General features: G+C 33.9%; 2 protein-coding genes across 2 annotated transcripts; one reads left to right on the forward strand and one right to left on the reverse strand.

Annotated features, from left to right (window-relative positions):
• The first annotated feature begins 3335 nt into the window (after window positions 1-3335).
• Window positions 3336-9086, forward strand: LOC110624763 (ATP-dependent Clp protease proteolytic subunit-related protein 1, chloroplastic). Its single transcript, XM_021770058.2, has 9 exons — window positions 3336-3699; window positions 5898-6013; window positions 6191-6394; window positions 6487-6591; window positions 6730-6792; window positions 7099-7210; window positions 8342-8403; window positions 8510-8692; window positions 8775-9086. The coding sequence occupies exons 1-9, from the start codon at window positions 3471-3473 to the stop codon at window positions 8856-8858; spliced, it is 1158 nt and encodes a 385-aa protein (XP_021625750.1). The 5' UTR covers window positions 3336-3470; the 3' UTR covers window positions 8859-9086.
• A 673-nt stretch (window positions 9087-9759) lies between these two features.
• Window positions 9760-16371, reverse strand: LOC110624765 (mitotic checkpoint protein BUB3.2). The gene is made up of 9 exons (XM_021770059.2): window positions 16097-16371; window positions 15854-15984; window positions 15004-15086; window positions 12656-12922; window positions 12423-12498; window positions 11882-11962; window positions 10390-10468; window positions 10205-10305; window positions 9760-10126 (listed from the first exon to the last, which is right to left on the reverse strand). The coding sequence occupies exons 1-9, from the start codon at window positions 16217-16219 to the stop codon at window positions 10039-10041; spliced, it is 1029 nt and encodes a 342-aa protein (XP_021625751.1). The 5' UTR covers window positions 16220-16371; the 3' UTR covers window positions 9760-10038.
• Between the last annotated feature and the right edge of the window lie 223 nt (window positions 16372-16594).

Below are 16594 nucleotides of genomic sequence, written 5' to 3' on the forward strand. Positions count from 1 at the left end.
TAGGAAAGATAATGTCCACTAGGATAGGATGTAGAGTCCTGTCTTGAATGATGATGTGTAATGCCATAATTATATGCATGTGACAGAGCGCATTTTAGGCCATATTATCATGATCTTAATGATGTTTATTTGCACAGTTTCTGCCTAATTTGGTTGTTTTGTTCATGTTCTACAGAAACTAGGTGTGAAAAGACATTCTGGAGAAAATGTGGTTAAAACTGCCAAAAAGTGCCAAATATGGAAAGTTCCAGAAAAGGAAAGTTTTCATATATGGAAAGTTCCAAATAAGGAAAGTTTCATATATGGAAAGTGCCAAACAAGGAAAGAGTCAAAGAGCGCAGCCAGCAAACTGTCCGGAATTCGAACTGCAGAATCCTTCCTGCCTTGTTTAGAACATGTGCTAAGAAAGGAAAGTTTTCAAATAAGGCAGGTTTTCAGAAAAGGAAAGTCTTCAAATGAGGAAAGTGCAGAGACAAAAGCAAATAAGGAAAGCTCAGTCAGGAAATTATTTGAATTTCGAATCGCAGATCTTTCTTTCCTTATTCAAAGATGTGCACGTACTGCAGCAGTCAAATCTTCCAATTTAGGCAGCAAGGTCTCATCAAGGCACACTTGCCTCTTCTGCGTTCAGCGTTTAAAATTCAAATGAAGGCTCCACCTAAAAAGGAAAGAATGGACATATATCTTTCCACTTCTGCACATTAATGACTGCATTCTCCTGCCTCTTTTGCAATCCATGCGCGCGCCACCTCTTCTGGAAGCATGATCCGCGCATCCTTCCTCTTCTGAAAGCCTTAGTACGTGCATATTTCCTTATGAACATCAAGCCACGACTTTTCTTCCTCTATTGGCAGCCTTGGATCGCTCTTCCTTCCTTTTCAAGCACAAGGTACGCTCCTTTCCTATTCTGAAGGCAATCTGCGCGCCAACTTCTTTCTGAAGCCTTGCAGTCCGATTCTTTCCTCGTTTGCAACAACTTGGGCAGCAAGTTGCACATGGGCAGCACCTTGGGCAGCCTCTACACTAATTAGGAAGCAAGGTCAGCATCTAAACTTATTTAGGAAGCACAATCTGCGCCTCCTTCCCTTTCTGAGACCAAACCGCGCGCATCAACTTCCTTTCGCAGTGCATTTTCGCGCAGCCTTCCTTCTGAAGCCGAAAAGCGCGATTCTTTCCTTTTCAGGCACATCTTGGGCAGAAAATACCTCTTGGGCAGTAAGTATGACCTAGGGCAACACTTTTCAACTATAAAAAGCCACATAAGAAGCCTCTACATGGTCTTTACACTCCCCCTGGGAGACACCTACGGGATTGCAAGTGACATCTTCTCTTTTTCTTCCTTTCTTTATTTTTAGTTTTTGTTTCAGCCATGAGTGGCTGAAACCTTTTTTCTAGTTGAGGATTTGGTGAAACTTTGGTTGTATTTTTGGATTGAGAGACTTGAACTACATGGTTAATCTTTAGTTGCTTTTCAATATTCATGTAATTTGGTGCTTTAAGATATTATTGCTTTGTCTTGCGGATCTCTATTGATCTTTGATTTCAAGGTAATATATTGTTGTTTGAATAATCTTAGTCCGTATTTGCTTGGATTGCTCAAATATAAGAACACTTGGTGTAAAAACCAAGGAAATTGCATGATCTAGTGTTGTCTCCATGCATGTGGGTGACTAGAATTGGTTCTCTCTATTTCTTTATGCGATTGACTATTGTATAAGGCCTGTGGCTCAAAGACGTTCTTTGGCAATTGTTAATTAGTAATTAATTGGAGGACTATCCCTAATTGATTTAACCTAAAAGAGAGATAATGGATGTGAGAAGCTTCTTCAATCTCCATGGCCAATTTATTGAATCAACAAAGGAACATATGAGTCAATGATCAATCCCATCAACTTAAAGTGAATCCGAATCTTCAACTAGAGCTTTTCTCTTATTTGTTTTCTCTTTATTTTTATTATTTGCTTTACTTTATTGTTTCCACCATTAGTTTAATCAAATCAATCTCAAACCCCCCCTTATTTACTTTACTCGCAATTTATTTTCATTGTTTATTTATTTTCTGTTTGTTCATTTGGTCTACTCAAGGAAGGTAAATAAGTATCAATTCCCTGTGGATACGATCCTTTTACCACTGTCTACAGTTTTAATATTGTTGGTAGTTAAAAAGGTTATTTATTTTGACCGGCTTCGACAACCGTTCTGTCAGCATGTGCATTAATGATATGCTATGTATGTGATGTATGTGATGCGGGTTCATGTGTTATGGTAATAAGAGTGGTTATACGTCACTTGAAAAAAAAATAATAAAGAGGAGAGTGTAATCTTTATTAAACTTATTCTCTACGATAAACCCTATTTTGTGAGTTCAGAACATTGAAATTAATGGAAATACACCAAATCCCGTACTTCTATGAATTAAATCAAGAGCACTAATCCCTCACCACCAAATTCAATAAACAAATTCCTCAAACCTCAATCATGGATTATATGCTTCTCTTTCTTCACATACCACTATTCCTCCTTAAACTAATTATTCACATTCCCGTCTCATAGATTCTCTCCAAATCCTGTCATAATTTCTTTCTTCCTTTATCTGTTAACAAGTGTTTTTAATTCTTTTTTCCTTCTAAAGTCATTTATTCTAAGATTATATACAAGAAACTTAAGTAATGATTAATTAAAAAAACTGTTTTCTTTTTAGAACGTAAAATACAATATATATATAAATTTATTAGTATAGATAAGCTAATTTCAAATTTTTTTACTACTTACGAGTTAAAGCTAAAAATAATTATTTTTTTGCTTAGTCTTAAATAAAACTTTTTTTTAAATGGCTTTTATGAAAAAAGAATAGAAATTTGAAATTGCATAAAAGAATTTAATAGTAATTACTTATAAAAAAATAATTATCCAAATTTAAAGGACATGAATTGTGTTAATAAATATTTGAGTTAACTATTCAGCTAATTTATTAATGTTGGATTCTAAAATTTTCAATAATATAATTTATTTTTTATTTTTAATTTTAATTTAAAAAATAAAACATATTAATAAAATTATATATAAAAATCTTCATAAAAATTTTTTATGGGTTGAAATTGATTTTTTTTAAAAGAAATTTTTTGAAAAAATAATTTAATTTTTTATTAAAAAAATATTTTTTATTAATTAAATTTTGTGAGTGCTCTATATATTAAAAAAATATAAAAAATATTTTTTTAAACAAACCGCAGATACACATTGAGAAACATATTTATAGTTTTATTAATTAAATAAAAATAAATTTTAATTCCTCTTATATATTTTGCAATAATCTAAAAATAATAATAAAAGAAGACAAAAATAAACCTGAAAATTCCAAATCACAGAAGCCTCAAGCTTCGCTATCGTCCGTCGCCTTGCTGCGGCCAAGTAAATGTGCATAGAGACTTCAAACTGAGCGCTTTCAAACTTTGTGTTGATAGACGAACATGGCAACCTCTCTCCTATCTCAGCTCTCCGTTCCAACTCCTGAACTGGCGAGTCCCTCTACTGGATTCCCCAAATCCTCTTTTCTCTTTAACACCAATCTTGTCTTCTTAACCAATACAAGAAAACAGAAACTGGTTCAACAGAGATGCTACAAGCCCCCTTGTGCATCTGGGAAGTCTTTTGACCACATACCCAGCCAGTTCAGACAAGAAAATCTCAAGGATGGATGTTAGTCTCTTTCTCTCTCGCTAATTTCTTTGTTTTGAGTGCTTTATCGTTTGTTTCTTTGATTGCTGGTTATGGGAATGATTTTAGTTTCCTCAATCACAGAATATTTGTGGGTTTTTGAGCTATTATCGTTTATCAATGGAAAAGAGCTGAATTCTGGATATTGAATTCTTCTTATAGTTTCACTTAACTGGGTCTGTTCTCAGCTTCGCTATTAAGGCTTAGCCAATAAACCTTTAAGTCTGATAATTTTTTTTATTTGTTTTAATATAGGTTTCTTAACATGCAATTCTGTGCTAACTGCTAAAAGATGCAATTTGAGTTGCATCTTTTATTTGAATTGCACTGAGCTGATACTTTCAGTAATAATAAGGTCTTCAATGGCGGATAGGCGCTTCTGAATGTTTATTATACGAATATGATTGACAGCTATGGCCATGGAATCGTTTTGACATAAATATGATTAAAGTGCACTGCTTTTTGTTTAGTTCATTTTATAAAAATTCCCACGAAGTGTATTAGAAAATAGAATAGTATTGTCAATACAATTTAATGTAGAAAGTGCCTCTATTCTTTAGTAATTTACTTGGTTTCGGGAAGTTGGTTGGTGAAAGAGAAGTTGGACTTCCCTTCAACTCACCACTTCTTTGCAACAAAATAAGAAGGTTTCAAAGTGCTTCCCAGGAAGTTGAGACTTTGTTAGCTGACTACCTTCAAAAGGGAGAAAAAGGCCTAGAGGCTGGAAAGGCACAAGATGGTGATTAAGGACTTTGCTACATGCAATCAACTAATGGTGGTTACTGTATACTGTATAGATTGTTTAGTTCGCCAAGATGGCTTCATTTAGTTTCTATTTGGATGTTCTACAGTTATTTATTCCTTTGAGAATAATATAAGTCAACAAACAAAATTCAAAATGGTAATTTTATTGCTTAACGAACTTTTAATTGCTTTAGTATGAAAAGATGCATAATTGGCTGATGGGTTAGTAACCTATTTTCATATGCTTAGAAAGATCTTACTCATCTTAATACACGCATACTAGTGCCAAGGCTAACTTATGTAGGTGTCTAAATAAGTTGAGCCCAGCTAAGCTTTAAGAGATCAGCTTTGTCAGGTTTTCGCTAAGCTTGAGCTTGGCTTGCATTTAGCTTATATATCAAGTTGATGAGGTTGGGTTGAGTTTAATTCATTTATCAAACTCATGGGCTTGGCTTGCATTTACTTTGTCTATTAAGCTAACAAGCCTGGCTTGTATTCAGCTCATTTGTCAAGCTCTCAAGCTTGATTCATCAAGCTTAATTAGTCAAATTATTAAATATATTTTTATTAGTTGTTATCTAAAGCACACGTGTAAAGCTTTAGATTCATAGATCAGTCGTTCCAGATGTGATGTTGCAAGCTGCTGATCCGCGCAACCAATATCTGACGCGAGGCCAGTTCTTTTTTAGAGGCCTCCTAATTTAATGATGGACCATTAAATTAAATTAAATTAATAATTATAATGATACTATTAATCAAAGTATAATGGACATAAATTATATTTGACATGTAGCTACATAATTTAATTATAGTTTCAATGTTGTTATTATAATTATATTTTGTTCAACATAATTATATTATATTTGTTTAATCACAATTATATGTAAATATAACAAAATTAATATATTAATATGTAATTGATTTGATTGATGAGCTTATAAATGATCCAATTGGGAGTTTAAACAAGTCAATTATTAGTAAGCTCAAGCTAAAGAAACCTAAAAATTAACTTCGAGCTTGGCTAGTTGAGCGAGCTGTGTTGAGCTTTATTGGGTGTCTTGGCTCATTATGTCTCTATCTATTTTGTTTCTCATAACTCCAAATAATTCAAACCGAGTCCTTTTCTTTTGAGGGGATTCTTGATTGGCAATTAAGAACTGTTTTCTCTTGGCTTATTCTGTACATATTTTTTTCTCTGATTGCTGTTAGGATTAAACCCTAAATGTTATGGTTTGCTTGCACAAATTTGGTTGTTTTATTTTTTCCTTCTTCCTTCTTTATGAATATATAATGTCACATGTATATTTTAATTTTTAAGAGCCCCTATCATTATAATGTGACTTGTGAATTTCCCAAGTGCTCAGAATCTTGAGTTTCATTCCGAAGCAAGATAATTCAAACTCTAAACTTTCCTTCTTTATCTGCAACATCTGCAGTGATGGATAATTACAAGAATGTACCCCAACATCTTTATGGCCTTACTCCATCACAACTGGACATGTTCATGACCGAAGATAATCCAGTCCGTCAACAATCAGAAAGTGTTACAGAGGTTTTCTTTTTAATTTTTCAATTGAATAATCTATTTGAAATGTAGTTGATCTATTAATAAGCAATTGCATATTACTAATCTGTCTTTCGGTGCTTGTTGGAAAATTTATTCCACAACCTAATTCTTATTGAAATTCAGTCACCCTGATAATTTTTTGGTTTTTGATAACTCTTTAAGGATAGTATCTCTTCTAGGAAGAATTATTTGGATTATGGAGGTATGTACAGTGCATCAGGCATGATGGATAGGGGTCCTTCAAAATATAGTATGAGTGTAAGCATGTATCGTGGAGGAGGCAGAGGATACGGGAGGCCTAGGAGTGCTCCTCCTGATTTGCCTTCTTTGCTCTTAGATGCTCGGATATGTTATCTGGGAATGCCAGTAAGCTACTTCACTTTCTCATTACTGTTCTTCAATGGATTAATATTCTCATTACTTGTACCATCTTGATATTGTGTGTCTGACTCCTGCAGATTGTCCCAGCTGTCACTGAGCTTCTTGTTGCTCAGTTCTTGTATTTGGATTATGACGACTCTGCAAAGCCTATATATCTTTACATTAACTCGTCTGGGACACAGGTAGGGTCATTCCTTTCTCCCCCTTCTAGTGAAATTTGAATCTCTAACTGAGATGCTGACTAGCATTCTGAAGATTCCTGAATCTCATTCACTTCCTAAAACATTTCTTTGTTTTTTTGGCTTCCTTTTGCAATATAGAATGAGAAGATGGAAACTGTTGGTTCTGAAACTGAGGCATATGCCATTGCTGATGCCATGGCTGTAAGTATCATGATATGCATCTGATATGAGTTTTCTGTAGATGAATAACATCAATAAATCAAGATAAATTGAACCAATAAGGTCAAGAACTTGTATTCTCTAGTAAAATTGGGAACTTGGCATATATCATCATAAGTTCTAAAATCTTGTGAAAAGGTCACGTTTCTTGATATTATATTATAGGGTTTTGGTGTTTGTATATTTGTAGTTATATTTATGGTTTTCAATTAATTTATCGTCCTTTTTCATCAATGATTTAATGTGTTTGAAACTAACTGTGTGCTGTTCTTTTTTATTTGTTTGAAGTATTGCAAATCAACTGTCTATACTGTGAATTGTGGCATGGCATATGGTCAAGCAGCAATGCTTCTATCTATAGGGGCCAAGGGTTATCGCGCTTTACAGCCAAATTCATCCAGTATGATCTTATTTTTCTATAAAGCTTTAAACTTTTAGCATGGCATCTATGTTGTATGTATTTTGCAATTTTTTAACTGTTGAAGTATATGTAATTTTTCTCATCTTTGCTCACTGGTTAATGAATTAACAGTCAGGGTACTTTTCCTGCATTATAGTTGGATTTATTTAATTCTTATTGCTTTTGTTGCCAAGCACAAAATTGATTAATCTTCTGAGATGCTGAATTGCTTGTTTAGTAAACACAACTAGTGAACTTTGAGAGATGGCCTCACAATTTTTTAATTGTTTTCAGAACATTAAAGAATCAGTTCCATTCATTCAAATTGACTTCTTCCCTTCACTTTTTAAAATTTCCCTTTGGCATGTAGCCAATGGGGTGCACCCCCAAATGTACATACATCCCCAGGGACTGCTGCTAACTTTGAATTCATTTCCTCCGTATTGAACAGGTTCAATACAACCTTGTTTTCCTTCTTTCAATTCAATCCATATCCTACCTGTTTTCTAGATATAAGTTTCCTGTGTAGATTCTCCATGCTTGCAACCTGTGACGTATAATCTTGTTTTGGAACTTGTGTGTGTATTTTTTTTCTTAGGGAGAATTACTATTAGGTCTCTGAATCTTTAAAAAATACAGTACTTCATCCCTATTTTAAAATTACTCAATTAAAACGTCCATGTGTTTTGTAAAATCAAACTCTTTAGCCTTTTGTCAAAGAAGTCGTTAGCCAACTTATTTTAGGCTTGATCAGAGGGACTAAATAGTATGAAGATTTAAAATTATAGGGACTAATCAATATAAATAATTCAGAATAACTAACATTTTTTTAACAGAATAACTAAAGAGTTGAATTTTATAAAATATAGGGACATTTTAATCGAGTGATTTTAAAATGGGGACAAAGTAGTTAATTTCATAAAAACTCAGGGACTTGATAGTAATTAATCCTTTTTCTTATTGTTGGCAAGCAGAGAAGTTAAAAAATTTTCTTTACAGCCTGTTGATACTTGATAGCTACATACAGTAGAGTGATGGATTTGCAATGGGAATTTAGGAAATAGGGTTGCTAGTATCATATGTTTTGTGCAACACTGCCATGTCTTCTAACAATGTCATTATGGATTTCAGCAAAGCTGTATATGCCAAAAGTTAACAAATCAAGTGGGGCTGCAATAGATATGTGGATTAAGGTTCTCCCTCTCTTTCTCTCTCTGTGTGTCCCTGTGTCTGTGTGTGTGTCGGTGCACGTGCGTGTTGATTGTTCTTTAAACATTTCTATAAAATTCTTTTAATCAGGCCAAGGAACTGGATGCAAATACCGACTATTACGTTGAACTGCTAGCAAAGGGAACAGGGAAGACAAAGGAAGAAATTAATAAAGACATATGTCGACCTAAATATTTCAATGCACAAGAAGCTATAGACTATGGCCTTGCAGATAAGATAGTCGACTCAAGTGACGATGCATTTGAGAAGCGGGTATGGTTTTCGTTGTACTTGTGTTTCCTTTTGCATTGCGCGCACCAGCCTGCACTTCGATAATGAGTTTTTTAATGTTCAGGATTATGATGCATTACTTGCTCAATCAAAAGCCATGAGGGCAGCAGCTGCTGGTCCGAGAGCAGCTCCTTCAGGATTTAGGTAATTAGAAAGTAGTATAACGCAATAATATGGAGGAAATTATCAAGGAAGTCTCTACACAGTTGATTGTGGAGCTAGTTCCTATGATAGGTAGGCCTTGTTTAATGTTCTTGTTTCATAATGTCACAGCCAATGTGTACCTTGGGCAAAAGGGTTGTATCAAATTTACATGTCTAACAAAGGGCTTCTCATGATAAATACTGTAATACAAGCTCCTCAATTGTTTGTTCTTTAGGTTGCTTTGGGTTTACTTCATTTTTAAACTTTTAATTTATTTTTCCTAGATTCAAAATTTTAAGGTGGAAATTGGGCATTTTGTTAGGAATGCTAATATGCGCCCATGGCCTTTCCTTATGATATCCTTTAATTATGAGCGTGAGTTTTTTTTTTTTTAATTTTATTTAATGTCCTACATTAAGTAATGAACGTTATGTTGATTGCACTTTGAAGCCATTGAATTTTAATTCAATTAGCGAAACTAGATGTGAATATGCGATCAATCTCAGATTACAATCTTAAACCCAGCCAGAGTCCAATTGAAGGTAAAGGGAAACAGGCTTAAGAAAAAACAAAAATCAATAGTTAAACTTGACTATACAGATTAAATTAAAATCAAATAGCCCTTGTTTAGCTATTAAAAAATAAAAATTTAAATGAATTTTTATAAAATCATTTATAAATTTTACAGGTTAAAAAAAATTTTTCCATTCCAAAATTATGGAAAAAAATTAAATTAAATTCTTAGGAATTTTTTTATTCCAAACAGGTAAAAGTTAAGGCAAATTTAAATCCAGCAACAAAATTTGAAGGAATTGCTACATCATAGTTTGGCGACTGTAATACAGCTTGGGCTGGTCCGAAGGCTTTATAGGCTAAAAATATATATACTAGAGAGTGGCCAGTGCTTGCGCTCACAAACATTTGCATATATAGAAAGAAATAGAAATCCAGTATATACAGAATCCAACATGTTCAGCTTTGAGCATAAACCTACAATGATTTCTTCAAATATTGAGGGCGAAAGAGGAAAAGAAAAACAAGGAGAAGAATTCTTGCTCAATTAAACCAGTTTTCATATGAAGTTTAGACAGCTTCATAATAGAGAAATGAAGCCCATAGAAAATCACTAAATACTACCACGTATATTTGAGAATACCACATAAAATGGGGCTTCAGCAATTTAATTAAGCAGGAGGGGTGGGGAGCACTTTTGGTTTTGGCTTGACTTCAATTTCATTTACACTGCGCACAAATATAGCGTCTGGTTCGTGCCTGAAAATGAACTAGTAGCTATTAGTATCGACTGAAAATGAACTAGTAGCTATTAGTATGGACACGAGAGATTCTTACGGTTTGTCTCCCTCTTCAAATGTGTAGCTTGATGCCACAGCCAACAGACGACCATCTCTGCTAAATGAGAGTCCTGCAATGCTTGACGGATACTTTGAGTACTGGAAGAAAAGAACAAGGTTAAGAGAATGGGTACAAGTGTTCCAGAAGTAAATTAAGAATACCCAATGTCTGGCAACTGTTACCTGATAAAGCCTCTTTTTATTGTTCCCGTCCCACACATTAACAAATCCATCACAACCTCCAGTTGCAAATGTACCATAACTGCAGGTTGAATAATTAGGAGGCTAGAATAATAAGGAGAAAATCAGAATGAAAATGAGTTGCTATTATTGCCAATCTTTAAAGGATTACATAAATTTATCGTCATCACCATCATCCTGGGCACAAAAAAGGTATACAAATAAAGCTTGCAAAAATTTTGATTTTAAGCCTTCAAATGACTATGATGGGCACTTAAATACATGTATTTTCCAATTGAAACATGCAAAAAGAGGATTTCGTTTTAGAGTAAGTTACATGGATGGTAACTTAGGTGTATGTAACGGTGAGGTACATCATTTTTTATTTGTAACATAAAAGTCCCTTTATGTTTATTTAATTAACATAAAACGTTTTGCAACCTTCAATAGCAGATTTTTAAGGTTTATTAAATTATGTGGCACTTACTAAATCGAAAAAATTATATTTTCTAACTATTAGTATGACACTAGTCAAAGAAATTTTATTAATTAATTTTTTTAACAAATTTCTCTATCTACTTTCTCCTCCCTTCTTTTCCTACCTGCAAACACAACTCACAGATTTTCCCTTCTTGCCTCTTAGATTTCTATTTGATTTGTCATTCTGTTTCTTGATTTAAGCTGTACACGTATAATTAATAGCTTAATGGGATTATCTTCCTTTTTTTCTCGTTTGCATTTCCCTTTTATGAACACACTCACTATGAATCTTGGGTTTATGGCTCAAATTTAGGGAACAATGTTTTATGGGATAATTTTTATCCCATTATATTAGTGTTTTAGATTCCGTTCTTATGGTTCAAAATGGTCTCAAGGCTTTCTAATAGATGCATAGATGGAAGTTTGCAAATGAAAGGTTCAAGGAGGGAAGAAACATTTACTACAGAATATTAAGAGAAGTAGGTGCAACTAATTACAGATGTTCATGTTCCTCATTAAAGCAGATAAAACCCCAGACTCATGCGGATGTCTCTCCCTGTGAAACTTCATCTCCATTATTACAAACATGAAATGTGCAAACCCATATCAATAAACAGATATTGAAAACAGATCTATGCAACAAAATGACCAACTGACCAAACCAAACCGAATCAGACTAGTTCAATTCAGATTGGTTTCTCCTCTAGTTCGGTTCGGGTTTTCAAATACTTAAATTTAGGTTTTCGATTTATTCGGTTTGCTTTGGTTTTGAACTGAACTGACGAATGCTCATCCCCACACATACTGGCTTGAGTTTCTAGGCAGTCAATTTAGAACACAATTTTATTAACCTTTTGCTGGGCTATCATAAACACAAAAAACCTATATTACCTTATATGTGCTAGAATTTTTTTGTACCAGGCCAAACACAATCCATTTACCAAAAAAAGATACCTTGTATTTCTCAATCAAACAGTTCATGAATTCATTCCATAACGAATCTTGAGAAACTTACACAGGATGAAATGCAATAGCATTTACAGGATAGACAATGTCCCTTCCAGCCTCTGATTTTCGATGACATTTGAATGCATATCTGCGAAAGCCTAAAATCCATCAAGACAGAGAAATGAAAGACAAGATATTCTACCATACTAATACATATGTTGTCCTTTTACATAATCATACCCTGATGGGGGAAGAGGACCATTTATTGACTAGACTTTCTAAGAAAAAAATCAGGGTGGACATCTGCCTTAAAGAGCCAAAAACAAGAAGGATGACAAGAAATTCTAGCATTTTAGAACATGGAGTGCACGAAATGCCAAAATAATCATGTACTATAACTTGCCAGAAGGGCATGTATCAAGAAGACTTTATCATGCATAAATATGCATGGAAGAGAACTACATGAATGCATCCATAGATATCTAGCACTGCCAGCACACGTTATCAAAATACTACAGATAGATAGGCCTACAAAGTAATCAAGGAGAAGTGCAAGATCAACTTCAAATCATGCTCCTTAAAAGTGTTGAGAGACAAATGATGCATACTTTTTTGCTTGACTAGCCTCTGAAAGATCAAAAAACTCCATTGCAACCCTCCCTTCAACTGAACTAAGAGCATATCCTGCATATGGTAATCTAGATGATAAGTATCAAACGGGTAAGTTTACCTCAACAAATGGCTGAAATCCTAATAAAAACCCAAGAAAGAAAGAACAATGGTCTTTATTTGGAAGGGGTAGACAAGCATATCTTGTCCCTTTGGCAGTTAGGGTCAATACCTGTACCATTGGGATAACAACGCACACATCGAGTTTGATATTTCAGTGAAGATTCCCTTCGTTGCTCAGGTTGAGACATATTTCGCAAATCATAAATATTTACATGTCTTCCTGCAGTAGCTACTACTAAACGATTGCCAACAAGAGATAAAGAATAAACACGCTCAGGTTGTGGATATGTGCCAACGAGAGTGCGCTCCTGTCCACTTGCTCCTCTGGGATCCCAACATTTCAGTGTTTTGTCCCAACTACCAGTGATGACTTGCCCTGCAATCATCAACAGAAGTGAGAAAGGTTGCTACCTTATATTCATTTTATATGCTCTGATAACTTATTAATTACTACATCATTGTGATGAAAAAAAGTATAAGAACAAATAAACAATACACTGCCAATAGATAGAGCAACCAAAAAGTAATGTCTTCAATATAGAAATTAAATAAATAGAAGAGCGCAATCATAAGTTATGTATATATATACACACACACACACATATGGATTACAAAACCTACATCTTCAGATCATTTTTCAAAAAGAAAAAATCTCATCCAGTTTCTCTTCTCATGGTATCTGTTGCATGCTTTTGTACTTGACTTGCAGGGCCTTAGTAAATTTACTAACTGAAAAAACAATACAGTCTTTTTCCCTCAATTCCTAGTCACTTGGCTCAATGTCTCATTCACAAACACTACAAAGCAAATCAGTCACTCCAATTGTTAATAAAAGCTTTCATCTACAATTATCAACAATTACCAAATAATTTATGCAGTAAGCTTATTATAAAAAGATAATAAGACAATAAAATCTTCTCAACTGCCTAACCATTCAATACTACAGCTGATAAGAAAAAATAAAAAAGGAACGTGACTTTAACTTGTAGAAACTAGAGATGTAAGTAATACAATAAGCTTGAGTTTATGCAGGGCATGAGGCAAAAAATATTACTTTCTGGCCTTATACCAGTAAACATGTATGCATCATAAATATAATAGCAATATCACACCAAGTTAAAGCATCTAGGTATCATAACTGATTTAACTCACAACTAGGTTGACCCTCCCAACTAGTCTGTCAATTATTTTCTAATAGTAAAATTGGCTGCCATGACACCAAAGACAATGCCCTACAGAATACTAATATTTACATGTTTATATAATTTATGTGCTTACTAATGCAAACTTCCAATTTTATGATAATTTCAACTTTTTCATGTGTAGATAGTAGATACAAGAATCATCAGTCGAAGGGTATGAACTTGCAAAATCAATGGCTGTGGCTAGCAGAACCAAAATCCTATTAAAAGCATCAGATTGTAATGTCCTAGGCTTGGGATGCAGTCCAACATTGGTGGTAAAAGAGAATGAGAAGGGTTTATATAGCCCTAGCTATAACTAATAAAATAAATTGGAATCATTTTGGGTCCAGTGGACAGGATAAAAAAGCTATTTAGACTAGTTGGGCCTGAATACAATGTGAGTTAAGATTCAAAGGACGCTGTTGTAAGTTGTTTCTAGTTTATCTTTTCCACCTTATGAGTAAAAACCAAACTACTCCTACAATCTAGATACCACAGTATCAGCTAGAGAAGACATATAGGCTTAATACATTTCATCCCTAGACTTCATAGTTTTGTGGCTTTGCACCCTATTATTTTTGTGGTGCCAGCACACTCCTCTACTTAATCTTTTGGTCCATCGCAAACCTAAACTTGTATTTTTCATAATATTTTAAACACTTATTGCAAATTATTTACAAATATTACTTCACTAGTTCTGCACTTTTTATATATATTTTCTTCATCTTTCTTTTTGGATACTTTAAAAGTAAATGAGGTAAAATGATAAAGTTGAAATGAATTATTTATAAACATCACTAATTCTGTACTTTTTATATATATTTTTTCTTTGTCTTTCTTTTTGGATACTTTAAAACTAAATGAGATAAAATAATAAAGTTGAAATGATAAAGTCCCTTAAAAAAGCTTGAATTTTAAGAAAAAATTACAAGTTTAGTTGTGTAACAATGTGGCCAAAAATTAGGCAAAGATGAGTAATGGGACCCAAAAAAAAAGAATATAGTGCAATGTAACCAAGCTGATAAATAAAGGTTTTTTTATTAAGCCTACAAAAAATATATAACCAATTAAAATTTATTTCATAATCATGTTCTAGATTTCAACTGATTTGCATTCTTTTAATCAAAACAAAAACCTTTCCACCCACTGACGTAGATAAAATTAAGCAGCTTATAATAAGAAAGAAGTTGATCCAATCATTGTACAGCAGAATATACAATAATAAGTAAACCAAAAAAATAGTAAGTTAATCCCAGTTTTTAATTTAACAAACCTGCTGCATATGAATACTCAATACAGCGAACAGGTGCATCATGCCTTCCCAAAATATCCTCCTTACCATAGCTAAAAACCAGCCTGAAACATCAATTCTAAAATCTCAAGTTTTATAGATAATTTCTCCAAAAATATTACTGGCTTTATAAATATGGAGAATTCTTGAAGAGTCCATTGTTATCATCTATACTTTTGGAGCAGCTTTAGTGAAAAAAGAAAAAGACAAAATGTGGGGCATGAATTATCCAACAAAAATTGCATTCTGAGACCTCATAGGATATGTGTGTGTGTGTGTGTGTGCGTGTGCGTGTGTGTTGATTTTAAGAGAGGAAATGAAAGACAGTTAGTTTACTACCAGAAAAAGAAGTACTGGAGTAATCATTAATGCAATTAAAAAAGGAACCGAGGGGAACAAACAAATGTTTTGCACCACTGTTTGACTAGCTAATCATTACAAAATCCTAAGAATGTTAAATGGTTGAACTAGATAGCTAATTCATGGGAAGTCAGTAATTACTAAATCTAGATGCATAAGATGTATGGTAGATCTCAATTCTTCCAAATTCTTTTCCACATTCTTGCTAAATAGATAACGCATAACACTGATATTAGATTATTATCAAAGCTTCAAAACCATTTTTACCTCTTTATATAATTTAGAGAGCTTGTAATCTAGGATCAGCATATTATAGTATGAAGAAATTCTTAAACTGTTGTTTTACGACATTGCATACTTCACAACAAAAACTAAGCTAAGATACAGCAATTATAATGGAAAGTGGAGTATACTAACATTTTGTAAAACCAAACAGAACATAAGGGCAAAATAGAGGTAAAAATGAACTGACCGTCGCACAGTATTATCGGCACTAGCGCTAAACCCAGAGGAGTCATCATGGAAGCAGCAATCAAGCACTGGTCCCCCATGCATAAACTCTCCTCGCAACGCATTAGCACTCGCATCATACAATCTCACACTCTAGAAAGCAAATCAAAAAGCAAAGAATCAGACACCAAGCAACACCAAAACAGAGAAATCAAGAGTGAGCTAGGGATTTCACTAGGGAAATGTTGAAAGTGAAGCAGCCTACCTTGTCCCAAGAGGAGACGAGGAGATGGTCGCTGTGATTAGAGAAGCGGAGGTTGGATATTCCGTCGGAAGGTGGGCTGGAGAGCTCGCGGCCGGAGCCCGGCGGAGGGACGACAGCTGTCATGTCGGGATCGATTGCGAAAGAGGAGAAAGATGAGAAGTGGTACTGGCTAGGGTTTAGCTAGAGGGATGCAGAGAGAGGGAAGGAGATTCGAAAATTTGAATGTGCAGTCGGTTGCTAAGGTTTTTGAATGCTTTTGGACAGAGGGCTAGTGGGGTCTTAATTTAAATTTTTTAAAATTAGAAGGGACAAGCAATGGAGATGCTTACAAATAATATTAATGAAATGCTTCCCCTGCGCTTGCTTTTTATTTTCTATTTTCCTAAGTAATGATTCTGTTTTTATTTTAAAATTAATAAAAATTTTGAGTTGAATTATTTAGTTGGACTAATTCAATTTGTAAACTTATAAAATTTTAAAAAGTGCTAAATTTTATTT

This window comes from Manihot esculenta, chromosome 10 (assembly GCF_001659605.2).
Source record: "Manihot esculenta cultivar AM560-2 chromosome 10, M.esculenta_v8, whole genome shotgun sequence".
In the NCBI taxonomy this organism is placed as follows: Eukaryota; Viridiplantae; Streptophyta; class Magnoliopsida; order Malpighiales; family Euphorbiaceae; genus Manihot; species Manihot esculenta.